At 36.9% G+C, this 21568-nt stretch overlaps 1 protein-coding gene across 1 annotated transcript in view; it reads right to left on the bottom strand.

The window, feature by feature from the left end:
• Positions 1-13034, bottom strand: part of LOC131803122 (dual specificity protein phosphatase Mpk3-like) — a 36018-nt gene extending 22984 nt beyond the window's left edge. Inside the window, exon 1 of the mRNA XM_059124164.1 lies at positions 11968-13034. Coding sequence (XP_058980147.1) covers positions 11968-12427 — 460 coding nt within the window. The 5' untranslated portion in view covers positions 12428-13034. The remainder of the gene's footprint in view (positions 1-11967) is intronic.
• Between the last annotated feature and the right edge of the window lie 8534 nt (positions 13035-21568).

Genomic DNA, 21568 nt, shown 5'->3' with positions numbered 1-21568 from the left:
ACCCCTCTCTGCCTTCCTCCATCAGATGTTATTTTTTATTGGCTTTACTTTTTTTGGATTTTTTTTTTGCATTTTATTATTCAGTTTTTCCTTTCATATGCTTTGAACGAACGGACCATGTATCTTTTTTGTTTTTTGTTTTTGAAAATTTCAATTGAGTTTTGAGTGTGAACTGCTGTTTATGATCGTCATTTCTGTTTCGTTTTTCTTCATTGAGTTGCGCGAGGTGTTGAAATGTTTGGTTTTTACCTCCTCCTCCTTCTTCTTCTTCATCTTCTAGTTTTTTTTTAATTCATTTATAAGAAATAATGAGTTGTGTAGGCGTCGGTGTATCATGGACCGACATTCATTCAGAAATTAAAAAAAAAAAATTGAAAGTTTACATTACTTCTGCTGTGATCGTCGAACAAATTGACTTTATGCGAAACGGAAATTAAAGGTAATAAAGAGAAGTTGTAATTTTCGGAAAAAAGAAAATTGGAAATTTTCCAATGGAAAAATGTTTTAAATTTCCAATATATACAAATGATTTTATATATGTGAATATACATACATACTTTCATACATAGCTATGTGTATTGAGAGATGCTGGAAGCTGTGTAGAGAAAACCTACAAAGAGGAACATTAGAAGTCCTTTATGATGTCTTTTATCTACAAAAAACCTTTAGAAGGCTTTTATCATGAGAAGATCTGTATAAGATCTTATATCTTTAAAATATCTGGATAATGTTTTATACCCTTTAGAAGACCTGCAAGAGTTCTTTTAACTATAGAAGACCTGTAAGAAGTCTTTAGGATTCCTTTCTATAGAAGACCTGCACCAGGTTTTATATTCATTTAAGGCCTAAAGAGGGTCTTCTATATGTATGGAAAGACTTGTAAGGATTCCTTTACCTTTAGTAGTTCTGAAGAAGGTCTTTTTATCTTTAGAAAGCTTGTTTGAGATCTTCCATCTTTAGAAGATACCATCCTCAGATGGTATTCTATTCGAAGACAGTCTGAGGATGGGTTCCTGCATATGGAAGACTTATTGCAGCTATTCTTTCTAGTCGCCCAGTTGGAGTTTTTAATATATTGGAGTTAATTTATCCATGGAAGAAGTGTAGGAGGCCTTCTATATAAAAAACCCAACAAGAACTCTTCCAGAAAAAAAGACCTCTAAGGAGCCTAGAAGACTTGTAAGGATTCTTCTATCTTTAGTAGTTCTGAAGAAGATATTTTCGCCTTAGATGACTTGTGTGAGATCTTTAATCTGCAGAGGACCTTTGGGGGTCTTTCATCTTTAGAAGGGGCAGGGGTCTTTCATCTTTATGAGGTCTTCTGTTCGTAGAAGGCCAGAGGAGGGGGTTCTACAAATGAAAGACCTGCAAACAGGTCTTCAATATATAGGAGACCTATTGGATGTTCACAATACTTTGACGATCTCTTGGAGTTCATTTATCAATGGAATAAGAGTAGGAGGTTTCTATATAAAAAGCCCACAGAAACTTTTCTAAAAAAGAAGACCTGTAATGAAGTTTTGAAGAAGGTCTTCTATCCTTAGAAGACTTTTAAGAGATCTTCTATCTACAGAGTTAGTTTATGAGATCTTTTATCTTTAGAAGACCAGTACGTGGTCTCCCATTCGTAGACAGTCTAACGGGATCCTGCATATGGAAAACGGGTTCCTGCATATGGAAACCCTGTCTTCTATGTATAGGATACCTGTTGAAGGTATTCTACCTATAAACGTCCAGTGTTCAATATATTTACCATCTCTTGGGGCTATTACATCCTTTGAATACCTTGGAGTTTTTTTTAAACCCTATAGGAATTCGACTCCTACCTATAGGAGACTTGAAAGTTTTCTACCTATAGCTTTTTTATAGGCGAGCTGCCGAAATGCTGGAGAATTTCAATCTATAAAGACCTGTTGATCTACTTTTTATAAAAACCTCTTAGAGAGTCCTATATGTAAAGAATAGCTGTAAAAGGTTGCATACCACTAGAAGACCTGTAGGAGATTCCCAATGTATAGAAGATGAGTAGGAAGTTTTCGATCTTTAGAAGTTCTGCTGGAGGATTTCTGTCTAAATAAGACATGTAAGATGTTTTCTGTCTTCAGATTACCTAGAGGTAGTGATTACCTATAGAGGCAAGCTGCCGAACTGCTGGCGAATTCCCATATATGGAAAACCTGTGGAAGATCTGCTTTCTATATAAAACCCTTAGAGAGTCTTCTATGTAATGGATAGCTGTGAAAGGTATAGAAGACCTGTGGGAGATTCTTGATGACTGAGACACTCGTCGATTTTAAAGAGTCCTGCTTTAAAAAGACCTGCTAGATGTTTTCTGTCTTCAGATGACCTAGATTAAGTCTTCTTTTTTAAAGGACCTTCCGCAAGTTTGCCTTCTCTGGAAGACTGTTATTTCGACCATAAAATGCTAGGATTATCTTCTTAAAATTTCACGTCTTTATATCTAAATATTGCCTTCAAAATACAAAGTGCTTCTTAGAGTTGTTGTTAGCGTTTTTTTCTCTTTTTTTTAAATTGTATTGCCCCCTAGTTTTAACAGTCCGCCTGGCGTCGGTTTAAGCCAACACAAATCCGTTAATTTTTTTTTTTTTGATTTTTTTGATATTTTTTGTGATTACCCAGATTCGAGGAGTGTTGGCGTTGCCATATTTGGCACACACCACACACAAAAGTGTTTGAGTTTTTTTTTCAATTTTTTTTTAGAAAAATTTCGCTATTTTTTTGGGTTATTAAAATACTTGTTGTTGTCGTTGTTTTTGCTTTAAGATTTTTATTACTATTATTATTATGGAGGTTGATGTTTATAGATATTTAGGCGTTATGTTGATAGATTTTTTGTAAGCGTTGTTTTTTTGTTTTTTTGGTTTTTGTTGTTTGTTTTGGTCTTTGGCTGGTGTGTGGGTTTTTTTAATTTGTGTTTTTTCAGGTTAACCACATTTGACAGTTGTGAGGAGAAAAAAAAACAACAAAAATATGTAGATTTGTTGTTTCCAAAAATTATGTTGTATTATTGGTTGTTAACAAATATCATCATTGAAAAAAGAAGAGAAAAAAGCTCAGCAACAGGAAAACTGGTGAAATTCAATTCAAAATTATTTTTCTTTGAAGGCTTTCTCTCTTTGTTGGATGGTCAAAACAACAACAAAATAAACGTTGATATTTTTTTGTTTTTGCTTTTCAAATAACCAATAAACAGCAACAACAACACAAATCAAGTTAATAGGAGTGTTGTTAAAGAAATAAAAAACAACAACAACAGCAACAATTCATGTTGCTCTAACCAAAAAAGATGACATGAACTAAATCCAAAAGATAACAAACAATGAACAAAAAAGGCATTGAGAAAGAGGCCAGTCAGTCAGTCAAGCAAGCAGCCAGCAGTCCGGCGGACGGTGAAACAACAGCCGATCGATCGGTGGCTGACTACCATAACAAACCACCAACTGCCTGCATTCATGGCGACGACGTTCGGTTGGTTCAGTGGAAATTCAACAAGCGTCGATATGAATGTGGCACCATACTCCAACCATCCACCATACGTCCGTACTGCCATTCCTAACTCCTCCTCTCGCCTACCCTACCCTCCCGTCTTCATCAATGCATAATAATAAAGAAAATATAAAAAGAACGAAATAAAATAACCCAAGAATGAAGAAAAATCAGTTAAATTCTTATTGAAGAAACAACAACAACAACACCAACAACGACAACGAAAAAAGCTAATGAAAAGATATGAACTGAAAATTCCTAAGCAACGCGCCATTGTATTGGCTCTGACTGATTCTTGTTGTGCTTGCCGTCCGTTCACCATATCTATAAAAGGGCCTAACTCACACACAGGCACACACCAACACAAAGATATCATCCTCATCATCGCCTGTACGCAGTATTTCCACCAAATATGTGCAGCGGCAACAGCACCATCACCGACTGGAGGAGATGGAGAGCTGTTGCAACCAAAAGAAGTCAATTCTTGAAAGAATCTTCCAACTTCTGCAGTGATATCGATAGGAACATTTACTCCAACAACTATCGTTGCAAGATTCTGTTCCAGCTCAATAAACGGAGTTTCTGTTTGGTGATAAAGTTTTCTGCACAGTGGGCAGGGATTTATCTTCAGTTTAGTAAATGTGTCAAAACTGGACGACATGTCATCCAATCTGGCAAACATGCAAGGAATATCAGAGTCGCTATGGAATCCTGACGCCGTTGTCACCTATAATTTGTATGCTATGAAAAAGAGAATGTTATATTGTCTCAACTCTAATTGTCTCTAATTTCCATGGTACAATGAATTCAAGGTAGGGCAGAACTACCATATGATTTCAATTTTTTTTTATTTTCTTGGCTTAATATGTCATCTTTATTTGTTTATGTATGTGTTTTCTTTTCAATAACAAAAAAATTGTTCAGAAAACATTCAAATTCGGATGTTTTCAAAATGTTTATTTCATTGTATGCATCGACAAAATCTAGAGTTTTTGTAGCGAAATAATCCTTTAGAGATATATAGTACATGATTTTGAAAAGAAGTGTTGACCTTTCATTCAGTTATCGCGGTTTTCAATTATTTATTCAAAATAAATGCAACAAGTTGTTTGATTTTGTTATTGTTTTGATACTAATTCTGACATTACAAGCCAAACAGGTAGACCTCTATACTTGCAATTTTTTCAAAGTTGACCTACCTTCTCTTCATTGTACCATGCTAATTTCCAAAAACTCTCTCATTTTTAGGCCACTGTACAAGGCACGAAGAATGTGAATTGAAAAGAAAAAAAAGAATCTACAAGTCCAGTCAAAAAGAATTTATATTTGAGCAAAAAAAAAAAACTCACAACAAAAACAACATGAACTACAACAACAAGGAACGACCTGTTGATGCGTAAATATCAAGCCGAGCTTTTGGCCAAGAATAACAACACCACGACCAAAAATAAAAAAGAAAACTTTAAATGTTTATGATGCCATGCTGTAGCTCTTAAAATAATATCCGCATGCGCACCAAAGCACCAAAGGGAGTTGTTGCATGCAATTCAAAAACAACTACTAAAGCTCCACAATTTTACATCACGATTGACCGTCCGTTCGCATCATAATAATGACGACCACGAGGACGATAATAAAAGCCAATGGTGATGATGGCCAATGAGAATGACGTTAAGTTTGCCAACTAATCATGTTGGGGTTTGTTCAAAAGTTAAACGTTGCCATGTACCCACCGAGCGAGCAATGGGTTACTGGACCTATAACTACTACCTGGACTGGAACAGCAAACCTCGGTTAATGACTTTCAAGGAAGGACGAACGTCTAACTAATGTTAAGTTGTGGTATGTGTCTGGTTTGTTGGGGCAAGGCTGTTGCAGTGGATCCTCACGCACCACAAACCCAATATGGTCATGCAGCTCATAAATATAACTCATAACAAAGCTAAGAAGAAATCACACACACACACGCACACTTCCACACTCACAGAAAAATTGGCTATTTGTCTAAAGAACACATATCAACAAAGAGAAGAGGAAGACTTAATGATTTTAAGGAATTTTTATTTTCATAATTTCAATGGCTGAATTATTTTAATAAAGCAATTGCTGGAAGATGGGAAATGCCAGTGCATCTCTGCTCTGCTCGACACTGCTTGCCACGCCATGCCATGCCATATGTTGTTGGCATATTAAAGTTTTTAAATTGAATTGTGTACTGTGCAATTTAAACGCTTAAATAGCTCTTTTAAATTATTACAAATATGAGCGCGTGTGTGTTTGGGCGTCTCTTTTTACCCCCTTTTCACTCCCTCTCTCTCTCGCTCTCTGCAGCTATTATTTATAAACGGAAGTTACTCGTATAATTGTAATAAAATTCTATTTACAGGCCCGCAGTTGATGATTCTCTGTCGTTTTGAATCTAATAGCACTACATTTTTCTTCCAACATAAAACTACCCAGCCCCTCTTCCCTTCTTGCCGCCGCCGCCAGTACACATATGCATGCAGCACTGCAATTGAACGGCTAAACTTACGCTAGTTGACGACAACGACTGGTTGCCTGCCTGCTGCCAGCTTGGTCTGGCCTCATGTTTTAGGTTGATTGTCCCAATGGATGGCTGGCTGACTAGCTGGTTGTTTGGTTGGCTGCCCGACTGCAAGATGTGAATGAGTGAGTAATAATATCATCTTTATTTAAATTGTGGTTGCATTTTATTAATTAAAGTCACAAAGTGCACATTTTTATTTTGCAGTTACAGTGGAGTCTCCTTTGACACGCTGCTACTTCTCGTTTTGGCATATTTGCATTTAAAGTTAATTGAGTGGAAAATAAGGCTACAATTGAAAGTCATGTCATGGAGAAAGGTGGAGCAGAAATATGTGTAGCGAAATGGGAATGACAATGAGACTCTTGAAATACAGTTAACCCCATTAAAAGAGACAAAATAACATATTTGCATTTAAAGTTAGTTTTTTTGTACAATTCAGCGAACTCTCTCTTATTGCAGAGAGACAGGTTTAGGTCCTCAGTTAATTGAGCGAAAATAATACCAAAGACTTGGCACAGCAATGTTTCACAAAATTAGGGATGCATAAGTCGACTTTCGACTAATCGATTTTTAAAAATCTAAAAGGCAAAGTCGGCTTTTGCCTATGGTAAAAATAGCAAAGTGGACTATTTTTCATGTTTTTAGTTTTTATGCTGTATTTTATAAATAAAGTCCTCCAAAGTGTCATACAATCGATCTTATCATCTGTTTGACACAAACGTATTCAACTTTTTCGTTAAAGGTAAAGTACGAAAAGTTTAGAAGTATACTTTTGCTTTCACAAAATACCTGCACTAAAATGTGATCAGTTAATGAGGAAGGTTTAGAGGAACTTTTCTCTCGTTGTAACGGTTTAAGCAAGACGTCAACTATCCATAAAATACCGCAGAGCAACATTCGGGCAGCGTGTGATGGTTTCATTGGTCGTTTAAAGACCATAATTGTCCAAAGGTGACCAATTCCAACAAATCTAAACTTATTCTAAAATTTGATGCTATTTCCGAAACTTTTTCCATTTCCATTCAATAAATTTAAAAAAAATGTAAAAATTATGGCGTTTGACTTTGTTGCAGTTTTTTTTATCTCACCCTGTATATTTGGAGGCAATAATTCAGGAAATTCGCCATACAAAAGATGACTCTCGGCCAATATTCCAAACGATATGTTTCCTTAATTGAAGTAGATGTTAAACCGAAAACATTTATAATAGAATATAATTACACCACTTCTCTTTCATTCTGTTCATTTCTTTGTCTAATTAAAAATCAACAAAAGACCTAACAATTTTTTCCAATTTCCCAAGTAAAGATGTCTTAAGAAAAAAAAAAAACAAAATAATAATAATATTTTATTTATTTATTTTGTTTTTTGTCAAGACATCTTTCCTTGGATATTGTATGTGATATCTACATCTAACATATATTTATTTTTATAACCGAAAAGATAACAAAAATATCAAGAAATTATTAAAGACAAACACACAACCGTATACATAGCACACATATAGATAAATATCTCGATAAACAAAAAGAGGGAAATGTATGATAGGCCCAAGAGTTGGGGAATTTAATTTTCCCATGGGCTTAAAAGATTAAAATTGTTTGGAGGCTTTTCAGGACATTGATATGAAGGAATTTGGCTTTTTGTAATGATTATTTAATATCTACTTACATATCCCTATATGCCAACAGATCATTTATCGATTAATCAAAAGTCGACTTACATATTCCTATTTGCCTACACATGATGGGATAGATTTGTTGACATTTTGGTGGACATTATTAAAAGAGTAGAAACACCTTCCTTAAAACCAAAAAACAGTCCTGATATTCTTTTCAAATACTTTCTAAATTGTCAACAAGTTGTTATTACTTTCTCCTCAAAATTAATCCAAATTAATTTTATATATTTATATTTTTATAAAATATAAGCAAGATATACTTAACATATTTGCATTTAAAGTTAATAATAATACAAAATGTGTTATTTTTTAAAAATAAATCGACCAGACACAGTTGTGTAGGGCACTCCTACATTGCCCGTCTGCGTTTTTTTATGCATCTGTCAATGCACGAGGGCATAAAATGCGTAAAATTACAACAGCCCGATATTTTTATGATTGCGTTGTTGTAATGCAGCATTCCGCTTAGTTTTTTGTTCTCCGTTTTGCAACGACTTAAAACAAATATGAAATTAAGAAGAAAAATAGCTGATATAATGAAATGACAACTAAATTAATGGCATCTGGTTGATTTTAATTTAAATAATTTCCCCCCGTTTCCTGTGTGTGTGTGAGTGTGGTTATAGATACTACAAATTGTGTAAATTGATGCATTGTTGGAGGGGGAGGGAAGGAAGGAAAGGATCCATACAACTCATACTCATAGCCACAATAAATACATATTTTTCATGGAATTACAAAAAGCTTAAGAATAGAACAATGCCAACGAATGAAAGACTAGCAGAATATTTCAAAGAAAGAGCAATAACAACATCAAGACAGCATGAAACGCTTTAAGGCTTCATATTCTAATTAGGTTCCCATGGCAATGGCTAATGGAGAGCAAAGGAAGTTCTATAAGTGATGGGGTGGTTGGTTTGTAAGGTGGAACGGAGGCCAGGCAAAAGGGTTATTGAGCTTACAATTAATTGAAAAAAAAAAAAACCAAAAACGTTTAATAATAGAATCATTCACATCTCCTGTTTGTGCTCGAGTAGACAGCAGCTCGCCACAGTCACGCGTATCTTATCTTATGCAATTGTTTAACAAAAAAAAAAGCAAAACAACACTGAAATTAAATAGCTTTTATTTACTTTTAATTTGCACAGAAAAGCGCAGCAATCAACACAAAAACAAATCTATCTTATCAATGAAAATTGTGGTGGTGGTGAAATGCCTGGGAGAGCAGGGGTACAAAACCTAGAGATAGCCAGGCGGCCTGAGGATGTTGTGTTAACAAATACCTACTCATAAATAAATGAAATTAAGTCCGTAAAATAAATTAATAAATTTATTTTCCTCCTTTTCAAGATAGGTCGTTGATGGGGGGGGGGGGGGGCTAATAGTTGTTGACACAATAATCTAAAGAAAGGGTTGGGGGTGTAGACAGTTGTGGGTATATACCTCCTGTTCTAGATAACCCATATATGTACCTATACAGCTATAGTTCACATGTTTGTCGGCAATATTATTCTACCACCATTCATTTCCAGTGCACATTTCTTTTAGTTGTTGCTTTTTTGTATTTATTTCCATTTCATAGATAAAGTAATTGTGTGTCAATCACAATTCATTCATGCCAATGAAGAGTACGTTTTATAGGCAAAATCTACAGCAAAAGAGAGAAAGAGGAGGTTGTGAGTGCCAGAGAAATAAAGAACAAACACAAAAAATCTACAAACAGCATTGAACAGAGAATGATTAAATAATGACACATACTACGTACCACCGAACGGCAGTCTGTCTGTCGGTCTGTGAGTCTGATTTTTTGTTTGCTGTTTTTTTATTTTCGTTTTTGTTTTTTTGGGAGGAAGTCAAATGAACGAAACAATTCGGTTTTTGAGATCATTCCCATTCATAGACATCCGGAAATTAATAAGAGACAGAGAGTGGAGAGAAAGAAAGAGTGCGCGCAAATACCCAGTTAGATGGACATGACAATTTCAATTGTCATCTCAAGTATGTTTTCTCTATAGAGAATAGCAGTATAACACTTAATTTAGAGATTAACTCTTAATTGTGACGGAAAATGTTTGTCATTTGCTTTTTTTGGCAAGGAGAAAGCCACTTGCCATGCAATGCCTTATATGGGGATATAGGAAATGTAAATTAATGGGGTTTATAATACCGAATTCAGAAAGAGCCTACATAAAATACATTCTGTGAAATAAATGACATTAAAAATGTTTTTAATAGCAAAGAGCAATGAATTTTTTTAACATATTTACATTTAAAGTTATTATTTTGAATTTGATCGATTATTAGCAAAAAATCACAAATTGCACCACGGATTTATAACTTTTTGTACAGAATTGGCCAAAGACAAAGAGAACATGAAATAATTTAGCATTTTTTAAAATTAATATCTTCTATAAAAGAACACACCTACTGCTGCCATGGTCACTTCTGTTGCCGTTTGCATTGTAAAATGTCAAAATACACCTTCAATGACTGCAGAACTAAATTAATCTAGGTCTGAAGTCCATTGGCATTTTTTTTTAATTTATTATATATTATACATAGATCTTTTGTGGATAGAGGATCGTCTAAGTGTAAACATGTGTAGGTCATAGAAGAAGGACCTCCTCAGATTTTCCCTCTGAACTTTTCATACCAAATCTCTGGTTGGGTTGTTTAATATACTAACAGGGTGAGATGAAAAAACTGCAACAAACTTCAGACTGCTGTCATTTCTAAGCCACTCGTCAGACAGCTGTTAAAATTATTCCAGTGACAGCTCATTATATTGTTTACAAGCGTACAAAAGCATTTTGGTGAGAATTTTCCAGAAAAAAGTTATTCGTGATGGTATCCAAGTGGCTATCGTAAGAGCACTCCAGCATTTAAATGAGAATCAATCTTTTGTGTCTCGTACCATCGCTCGTTACCGTGATACTGGTAGCGTAGCCTGTCGTCAAGGAAGTTGACGGAAGAAAACAGCAACATCAGCAGAAATGGTTCGAAAAGCAAAGAAGCGACCTGATAGAAACCCGCGTCCCAGTGGGCGAAAAATGGCTCGTGATCTGAATATATGCTATTCGCAAATATTGAATGAAATGAGCTCGAGGTAAAGCCATTGAAATTCCAAAAAGTGCAAGAACTTACACCGCATCAGAAAGAAAATAGAGTTGCTTCGCTTGGCCAAAAGTGGTGAACTGCGGAATTTGGTTTTCTCCGATGAGAAAACATTCGTTGTCCAGTAAAATAATCTGGATGGTGTATTTAAGCTTTGGGCACGCAAACATTTTGGCCGCAGACCTTGCACATTCCAACAGGAATCCGCACCATCGCACTCAGCACGCGCCACCCAAGAATGGTTATAAAATGAGGTTCCTCGCTTCATTTCCACAATGATCACCCAAAATTTCCGTTGGACTATTGTGTCTGGAGTATTTTGGAAAGCAAGGTTGGCACTAAAAAATACGAAAGTGTCGATCGCCTCAAGCAAGCCCAAAGCTCACCTGACTGTTCACTTCTTCAACCGTATTAGAATTTTCGTTGTTCGTAAATCTTAGATTGAACTTTTCCAAAACAACAAAAACATATAAGGAAGTCGCTCGAATTAGAGTTGTTGGAGTACCTTCGATTGGCAGAAAAGTAGTTTTTTTTCCAGTTAATCTAGATATTACAGTAACTGGGAAAAACTCTTCATTATGTTTGACGAAGATCATTTGTATGTTTTGATTTATTTTTTACTTTTTTTTTATTCAATCCCAAGTTCATTTTCTCCCCCACATTTTCAAAATTCAGCAAAATTCCACATGCCGCCGCAAACTACCCTCATTAAAATCGCCTTAAATAAATTTCGACTGCTTGTAAATTGTGTCAATATGATAAGTAAACAGTTTTTGTTTTGTTAATTCGTTACTGTAACCAATTAGGAGGGGTTCCTCACACTCACAACCACCGGCTCGGGAAATTAGTGCACGTACTTTAAAAGAATTTCATAAATAAACAATTTTTTCTTTTGTTTTTCCATATCAGAAAAAAAAAAATCAAAAGAGCAGCAGCATATTTGGTAGATAAGAAGTCGTTGACCTACGCGCGCGCTACACATGCACACATGTTTACACTTGACCACTGACTGGGTCGGTTGGAAGTAAACCAACAATCAAACAAAAGAAAAAGGAAAGGTAACTGAAATCCCATTCACATGACAACAATGTGTGGTTGACAGGTTTGGAAGACTTACCTCTTAATGAAACCACGCGACAACCATCCTGCATGAGACGTTTGTGCAAGACATTAATGGTGGTATCGGGACTAACACCAATCACCGGTCCCCCACCACCGCCAGCCGATGAGGTACTCAGGTCCATGGACTGGCCACAATCCTGTTGATTACCCACACCCACATCATTGTAGAGCACAAACAGGCTAACCTTATAGCCATTGTGGATGCGCTCCTTCAGTTCCGGCGATTTTATGGTCGACAACAGATCTATTTTGCCAGCCGCCAAACGCCTCAGCATTATGCTGGGTATTGAAAAGTTGACGGCCGAGCGTATATGGCACTCACTGAACTCATTGGAGCTGCGACAGTCCAATATGATCAAATCTTTGGCATCACGTAACGACGAAGAGGCTGATATGGAGCGTAGCTTCGTTTGCAGCCACTCCTTGCTGATCAATTCGAATTCGGTTTCGGGCATTTTGGACAACGACTAATTTTGGCTGCTGAATATGTCCCGAAACACCCAAATTCACACTTTGCAAAGGAGGGATATTTTTTGTTGAGTGTAACGATTACACTATTGTTGTGTAGTTATTGTTGTTGTGAAATAAGATGTGTGTTTTTGTTTTTGTTGTTGATGTTGGGGTCTTTGTATAGTGTGTAGTATTGCTGCTGCTGCTGCTACTGTTGTTATTCTTCTTCTTCGCTCCTCCTGCTTCTCCTCCTCCTCTTTTGCACTGCTTTTGCTGCTGCTGCTGCTGCCGTTTCAATATTTTTTTCTTATTATATTTTCGCTGTTTGTTTGTGTCAACTTGACATTACTCATGGCTTTTTCTTCTTCTTCAAGAACAGCAACAACAAGAACGACGATGAACGAACGATAGATTACTTTTATTTTTGTAATAAAAACACTGTTTTGTTGTTTTTCTTCTTTTTTGTTTTTAGTGAAAAAAGATTGTTGTTTTTATTTTATTATTTTCTAATGTGTATTAAGCTGCTGCCTTTGAATGACTTATTTATTTAAATCACTTCAAATTATTTTTAATTTATTTTAAATCGAACTCAAAAACATTTACAACGCTTGATTTTACGAAAATTTTTGTTTTTTTTTTGTAATTTTTCTAATTTTTTACATTAAAAAATAGGTATTTTATCATGTTGTGCTTTATCTTATTTTTTTTGTATTTGTTTTTTTTTTTTGTGCTTTACTTTTTTTTGTTTGTTTGGAGATTTTGCTGCTACTTCCTTTTTGACTTTTCCTTGTTGGAACACAAAAACAACACTTTGTTGTATCTTGTTTTTTATTTTTTTTTTTTTATTTTATTTTTCTTCTTAAACACCAGAATTTTCTGCTTTACAAAATGTTGCTGCTGCGTTGGGTTTCTTTTCTTTTGTGAGATTTTTACAAATTACTAAAAACGAGAGTAAATCTTTTATTTAATTCTTTTCCATTTGTTTTGTAATGCGGTTTTGTGTTAATTTATGCAAATTTATTTTATTATGATTTGTGTTTTGTATATTTTTTGGTATTGAATTAAAATTTTTGTTTTGTTCAAAGGCACACCACACCAGAGAGCGAGAGCTACCATACGTCGCGTAGAAAACAAACCATCAACGACTACAGCCACGATTGAAGTGATTTTTATCCAATTCAATCCAACACTTTGCATTGTGTGGTGCTGGCTGTGTTGTGTAGCCTGCCGCCGCAGCAGCAGAAGCAGCAGAGCGAACAAACGATTGAGCAGCAGAGCTCCACAAAGCAGAGAGTTGAGAATAACAACAAAAAAGAAATTACCAAAGGCACACTCACATAACACTGATACCCATAACAATGGCATGGAGAGATGCCATATGGGTTCAATGTGGAAATCATAAAAATGCCCAAAATATACCATTTTCAGGGGGGTAAATAGTCAGTCATAGTCAGTACTATACATGACGTTGTTTTTCGGAATAACTAAATTTTAAAAGGACAATTTTGGAAACAGAAGAGAAGTTTATGTTGGAGAAGAACAACTTTGATGTATATTCGCTTGGAGAGAAGCAATTTATCAGACAAATGTGGTCTTCGGCGATTAGAACCTTTTCTTCCAGAAGGTGTAAGAATCATTATGTTTAAGCAAAAACATCCCTAATCCCCTCATCCGACAGCTGTTAAAATTATTACAGCGACAGCTCATTATATGGTTTACAAATATCCTGGCTTCATATGTATAACCAACTTCAGACTGCAGTCATTTCTAACCCACTCGTCCTTCAGCTATCAAAATTATTCCAGCGACAGCTCCTTATATTGTTTATAAACGTACAAAAGCATTTTGGTGAGAATTTTCCAGAAAAAAAGTTATTCGTGATGGAATTGAAAACCACAGGTGGCCATCGTTAGAGCACTCCAGCATTTAAATTTGAATAAATCTTTTGTTACCGTGATACTGGTAGCGTAGCCTGACGTCAAGGAAGTGGACAGAAGAAAACAGCAACATTAGCAGAAATGGTTCAAAAAGTAAAGAAGCAACTTGATCGAAAACCGCGTCGCAGTGGCCGAAAATGCCTCCTGAGCTGCACATATCGCAATATTCCATTTGGCAAATATTTAAAAATGAGCTCGGGGTAAAGCCATTGACATTCCAAAAAGTGCAAGAACTTATACCGCAACAGAAAGAAAATAGACTCTAAAGAGCTCAAGAGTTGCTTCGCTTGGCCGAAAGTGGTGAACTGCCGAATTTTGTTTTCTCCGATGAGAAAACATTCGTTGTCCAGCAGTTTGTAAACTTACTATATGATCGTGTTTATTTGCCAAAGAGGTCACCTGAAAATGTGCACCTTCGGTTGGCCACCAGAATTCAAGCGCCGGCCATGGTGATGGTGTGGGCCGCCATAACAGCCAATGACCGCTCTCCGCTCGTATTAATCGACCGTGGCATCAAAATAAATGTCGAAATATTCTGAAGGGTGTATTAAAGCCTTGGCCACGCAAACATTTTGGCCGCAGACCTTGGACATTCTAACAGGACTCAGCACGCCCCACCCAAGAATGGTTACAAAATGAGGTTCCTGGCTTCATTTTCAGCGCAGAATGGCCACCATAATCTGGAGTATTTTGGAAAGCAAGGTTGTTACTAAAAAATACCAAAGTGTCGATCACCTCAAGCTAGCGTCCGGGAATGGGCCAAAATACCGCAGAGCAACATTCGGGCAGCGTGTGACGGTTTCATTGGCCGTTTGAAGGCCATAATTCGTGCCAAAAGTGACCAATTCCAACAAATCAAAAACTATTCTAAGATTTGATGCTATTTCCGACATTTTTTGCTTTCATTCAATAAAATTTAAAAAAAAAAAATGTAAAAAGTTGGCGTTTGGTTTTGTTCCAGATTTTCTTTATCTCGCCCTGTATGTTTTCTTGTTCCTGTCATTCCATTTTCATTGCCTAAAATTTGTCCATTTATCCTTCCAGTGTTAGACAAGAACAGTATTCGAATATTTCCTCTACGAGATGAGAATCATAAAAGGAATAGTTTCCTTCAGACATACAGGACGACTTGAACAATTTTTCTGTGAGATAAGGATTGGTTTTGTCGACTTTTTCATTTTTTCAATTACTTTGGCAGTTAGAATCTGGAATCAGGAATTTTCCAACATCGACCAATTTTGCTGGATTATTCGAACTAACATTCCCAATTTATACGGCAACGCTGTCACAGCCACCAACACCACAACATAAGTGGAATTGTGCTGGCGTTTGTGGGGGAAAACGTTACTTTGTGAGAAGCAGGTAGGTACGAGATATGCTTGAATTTTCCACAAGCCGTTTCCCGTCGCCACACGAAAACACACAACTCTTTTTTTCAACAGTTTGTTTTTACAGAGCAGCTGATGTAGCTACATCTCAACTTGTTACTCTCTTGCTTCGGCTAGAATCTGATTACAACGCTGCCATACACACAACTTGTGTCCGTATCGGCGGCGACAAGTAAAAGTCTCCACTTATCGGTGGGGGCAACAACAAAAAAGGCACAGCATTTGTTCACCAACAACAAAACGAATACAACAACATTCTTTTTCATTCATTCAATTCGTTGAGATTCGTTGTGTTTTATTTGTTGTGAGTGCGCACGTGAGTCAGTGTGTGTGTGTGTGTGAGCAAATGATTTTGGTTCCTGTCATTCCATGAGATACATCATCCAATGTTACTCACAACCACCGCAGCAAGTATCTACTCCGTTGTGTATCTCATTTACATGCAGATGCATGGATACATACGTGATTTCAGTGGGATTCTCAGAGCAAGTGGTAGAGATTGAGAGCCGTTTGTTCTGAGATTGCCTTTTCTGCTCGCTCTCTCTCTCTCTCTCCTTTTCGTTCTCTGGCTCTCCTCCGTTGTGTGTATTGTTTGCGTTTTTGTATAAGTTCATTGATATTTTTCCTTATTGTTTGTGGCATTGTGTATGCGGGTGTATGTGTGTGTGTGCATGTGTGTGACAATTCATTGAAATTTTTCAAATCATTACACACAGATACTCTTTTGTCCGCTGCCAAAGTAAAGCAGAGTCTGTCTCATCATAACAGGTTTATTGTATACAAAAAAGGCAATGCACTGGGGGTTGCCACCCGTTCACACCGTGCCAATTGAATGGGGTTAATGAGGGAGAATAGATTGGAGACAATAACACAATTTTAGCTTTGGTTATTTCAGTAAAGTAAGTGTTAGAATTGTCTGATTTAAAAATAACGAACATTTTATATAGAAATCTGAAAAGTGTCTTCCGAAATAAGCTGTAATGGACTTTCCGATTAAAAATGTATTTTAATGACCAATAACTACATACTTATTTAGGTATTTCCTGCTGTTCAAACTTATTTTTTCGTATATAAATTCTATTTTGTCCCTTGGGCCTCCAGAATATCTTTTCCCCGTTTTCTAGCTACGCAGATGCAATTTACTTGGCACATTTTGATAACTCCCTTAAAATAAATTCATGTCCATTTAAATATGCGGATATTCGTCTCTTTTTTCCAGGAGCCTAAAAAGGGTCACTTTTGCCATCAAAAATTGGGAGCATTTTTTTTTTAGAAAAGGACCAATCAGAAGTTTTTCTGTAAGGGTATTTTTCTCTCCGAAGATTATTTTCTGGCTTATGGCAAAAAATAAACAATAAACCAAATAACATTTAAACTCTTCGATAACAAAATGTCAATAAATCGATTGGTCAAAAGTCGACCTACATATCCCTATTATAAACTTCGTTTATACTAAATTCTCTTTCTGGACCATAGAAAGCTATTCTTCCAAGCGAAAATTTGTAGGAGTATGAGTCACTTACGTGGTTACTCCATAAGGACTTCATCCTGTATCCCTTAAGGTGAGATCACATAAATGGCTTTTTGAATGGCTTAAGTCATCGTCTGGCTGACTTACTTCGATTTTGGCCCTACGCTCCGTTTTTCTTTTTCGAAGAAGTCAGCTGATGACATAAGCCAGTCAAAAAAGTCTTTTATGCATTCTCACATTTATCTTCTCTCTCTTCAAAACACCGTCAAAAACTTCCATTTGAGCATATATAAATGTCTACTTCTCCTTGGGTGTAGCAAATTTTTTCAGATAATCCAAACGGAATACCCCTTGAACTTTTAACAAGTCTAGTCCGCCAGAACATTCCCACACTTCTTCTATTAAAAAACTAGGCTCAAGTTCTAGTTTCTTCTATAAAAAAAGACTAGCCTCTAGTTCTATAGAAGCAATCTCCCCTTCATTAAGTCCCCACTCTTCTTTCTCTCCTGGGGAGTCATTTAAAAAAAATTGTATTTTATTGAAATCTAGCCATTCTACACCAAATTTCCTAACCTACCCCACTTTTATGGTAGTTTAAGAAACACTCCTCACTAATTTATCATTTTTGCCTAACCAAGCATAGCGCCCGGGTTAATATCCATCCACTTTGGAAATGTACATTCACTTGAAAACTTGAAGTGGCTTTCTAAATTATGTTCACCCGTTTGCCGTCAACCCCAAGCACTATTATCAAATGGGTATCAGCTCTTAGGCTCCCTGTGCCGCAGCTCTGGCAAGAACCTCTCTCTTGCTGAGGGGATACCGTGTAATTTCTAAAGGGGGAGAAGGTGTTTTGTCACTTCCTTATACAACAAACACAGATTCTGTCTTCTATTGAGGCTGTCACGATTTCGCTTGGTGGGCAGGAAAGAAAAATGTATCCTTCAACTTAAGATTGGTTGTCTGAGCCGTGGAGTGGAGTTCGTGCAAGAAAGCTTCCTTAAACACAGCATTTAGGGGGCTGCTGCGCTATACTTTGTGGCAGAGAGTTTACTGCCTACTCTCGCAAAAGAAAAGAATAGCAAAAAAACAACTCTATTTTGTTTTTCCTTGACTTTCTCTATTTTGGAGACCCAAAAACAAATTTAAATTTATATCCATGACCCTGATACTTCAAAAGCAAGGCAGCAGAAGCAGCAGCAAAAGAAAAAACTTTATCTCCAGAGCTGCTGTCACTGCCAGGAAAGCCAACGACAGTAGAAGGCAAGCTGGAAGGCGGCGGGCATGCGGGCAGCCTGGCCGAGGCAGCAGTAGTCCACAAACAAGGTGAACTTATTTCAAGGATATCAAAAACAAATACACGCGCGTGCACAAGTCTACAAAATAAGCACAATTTTGCTGACTTCGTTGTGTTACTGTTCTTTCGCTCTCGCTCTCTCTCCCTCTCTCTTTTTTCACTTTGTCTCTTGAATGCCCCCACGAAAAATCTATAAGTATTTTACGGAATTGTTGCTGTTGTAAAGGCATGTGCACGAATTTCCACAAAACAGCAAAAAAGTTTGGCGCAGACGCTCTACGGCATATCCTTGTTGGCAGCACACAACTCTCCACTCACACAAACAAGCGGGTGTCAGCAGCCTGGCCATAGCGAAACGCAAAACATCGCTAGCCCAACTGGGGAGCCGGGCAAGAGTCAGAACTTCGAACGCCAAGGTGGGCAAACGTACAGTATATACATACGTTTGTTGTAGAGTAAAATGCGAACACATACCTACACACATACGTATGTATATATATATATCACAGCGGTTGTGTGTAACTACGAATGCCCGAGTATTGGCCAAGAGCAAGTAAACACGAATTCATGAATGAAAAACCCACGCAGGACTTAAAAATAACACAAAACTACGATGAAATGTGTGAGTGTATGTGGCACAGAAAAGCAAAAAAAAAAAAAAACAAATCAGCAGCAGAAACCCACTTGGACGACGACGTATAACTACGTTTTGAGTTGGACGGGAGGACGATATCGCGGAGAGTTCGGACGGGTATATTTTTGTACATGCGAATCACATGGACGGACACACGCACACACACACACACACACACACCGAAATTTTGGCGTGAGTTGTACAAGTCGGATTTTCAAAAATAAACCACTCGAACTTGGTCAACAACATAGCCGTACTTGGAAGACAACAATTTTTGTGTGGGAGCCGTTTTAGCCGTTTTCAATAATATTTAATTTCTCTTTAATAGCAGTAGGTTATGAATTTTGCAGTGAGCACATACATACCAAGGTATTTACATATTTTCAGTTATTTATACACATTTATAGATGTGCTGCAAACTTTTCTACGGATCTTCGGTAGAATAGAAAACTTTCTGTTGTTCGGATTTTATTGCTAAAAGATATTCCATAGATTACATCTGTAGCCATTTTAATACGACTTCTAAGGATCTGAAGATGTCTTGAGCGGATTTCTGTGGAATAAGGGGTCAGAAAAATGAATGGAAGATCTCTACTGAGTTCATCTTACAAATGGAACATATAGAGTAGGGATACCTAGGTCGACTTTCGTTTAATCGACATATGCAACGTATAAAATGTTTTTTTTTTTATTTTTTCTGGTCCTTTAAAAAATCGATCTGTTGACACAAAATCGAAAAATGATCTGAAAATGTCATTAGAGAAATTCAGTTGAATAAGTGGTCAAAAGAATGAATAGAAGATCTCTATAGACTTCAGCTTACATATAGAACATATGGAGTAGGGATACCTAGGCCGAATTTCGTTTAATCGACGTATGTAACGTATAAAATGTTTTTAGTTGTGTTTGTTTCTTAAAAATATCTATCTGTTGACGAAAACATCGAAAAACTGTAGAAAAGAAATCGACTTTTGGTCTGGAAAGTAAAAAATGGGTTTCTAGTCGATTGGACGAAAATGATTGATAGAAAAGTCGACTTTTTTGTTGAAGGCAAAAGTAAAGCCCTGTTAAACAGGATGTGTAAGCCGAATGAAAAACTACCTTTGGATCGAAAAAACGTCAAAATTTGACAAGAAATCAGCTGATCTTATCGAACAACGTAATAGATAGACCATAGCTAAAACCGAAAAGTCTTACAATCAACCCGTGTCCTCGTGGAAAATTTTATAAAAATTTCCTATTTAGAGGGAAAGTTGTCTGGAGGAGCCTTCTATAAAAGTCCTCTACAGAAGGTTTCCCCACATTTCCATTAAAATCCCCTTAATAGTCCTCCTATACTTCAGCAGGCATTATTTTCTATTTATTCCTTTAAGAGGACTTTGAATCCTTTCCATTCCATATATGCCCTTTACAGAGTGAGATGAAAAAACCGCAACCAAATTCAGACTGCTGTCATTTCCAAGCCACTCGTCCGACAGCTGTTAAAATTATTCTTGTGACAGCTTATATATTGTTTACAAGCGTACAAAAGCAAAAGAATTTTCCAAAAAAAAGTTATTCGTGACGCAATTCACGAAATTTGGCCGGTTTTCCGGCCAAAATGCCGGTTTTCCGGCCAAATGCTCGTTAGAGCATTCCAGCATTTAAATGTGAATAAATCTTTTGTGTCTACTACCATCGCTCGTTACCGTGATACTGGTAGCGTAGCCCGACGTCAAAAATGTGGACGGAAGAAAACAGCAACATCAGCAGAAATGGTTCGAAAAGTAAAGAAGCGAGTTGATCGAAACCCGCGTTGCAGTGGCCGAAAAATGGCTCGTGAGCTGAACATTTTGCAATATTCTATTCGGCAAATATTGAAAAATGAGGGGTGCAGCGGGGTGAAGCCATTGAAATTCCAAAATGGGCAAGAACTTACACCGCAACAGAAAGAAAATATATTCAAAAGTGCTTAAGAGTTGCTTCGCTTGGCCGATAGTGGTGAACTGCCGAATAATGTTCTCTCCGATGAGAAAACATTCGTTGTCCAGTACTTGCCAAAGAGGTCAGCTGAAAATGTGCACCTTCGGTTGGCCATGGTGAGGGTGTGGGCCGTCATAACAGCCGATGGTCGCTCTCGGCTCGTATTAATCGACCATTCGCATTAGAATAAATGCCGAATATTATCGCGAAAATATTCTGGAGGGTGTATTAAAGCCTTGGGCACCCAAACATTTTGGCCGTAGACCTCGAACATTCCAACAGGACTCAGCACCATCGCACTCAGCACGCGCCACCCAAAAATGGTTACAAAATTAGACTCCTCGTTTCATTTCTAACGCACAATAGACACCAAAATCTCCGGATCCCAATCCGTTGGACTATTGTGTCTGGAGTATTTTGGAAACAAGTTTGGCACTAAAAAATAAGTGAGTGTCGA

Source organism: Musca domestica, unplaced genomic scaffold (assembly GCF_030504385.1).
Source record: "Musca domestica strain aabys unplaced genomic scaffold, Musca_domestica.polishedcontigs.V.1.1 27, whole genome shotgun sequence".
Classification (NCBI taxonomy): Eukaryota; Metazoa; Arthropoda; class Insecta; order Diptera; family Muscidae; genus Musca; species Musca domestica.
Note: the sequence above shows the minus strand (reverse complement) of the source record. Positions and strands in the feature narration are given on the sequence as shown.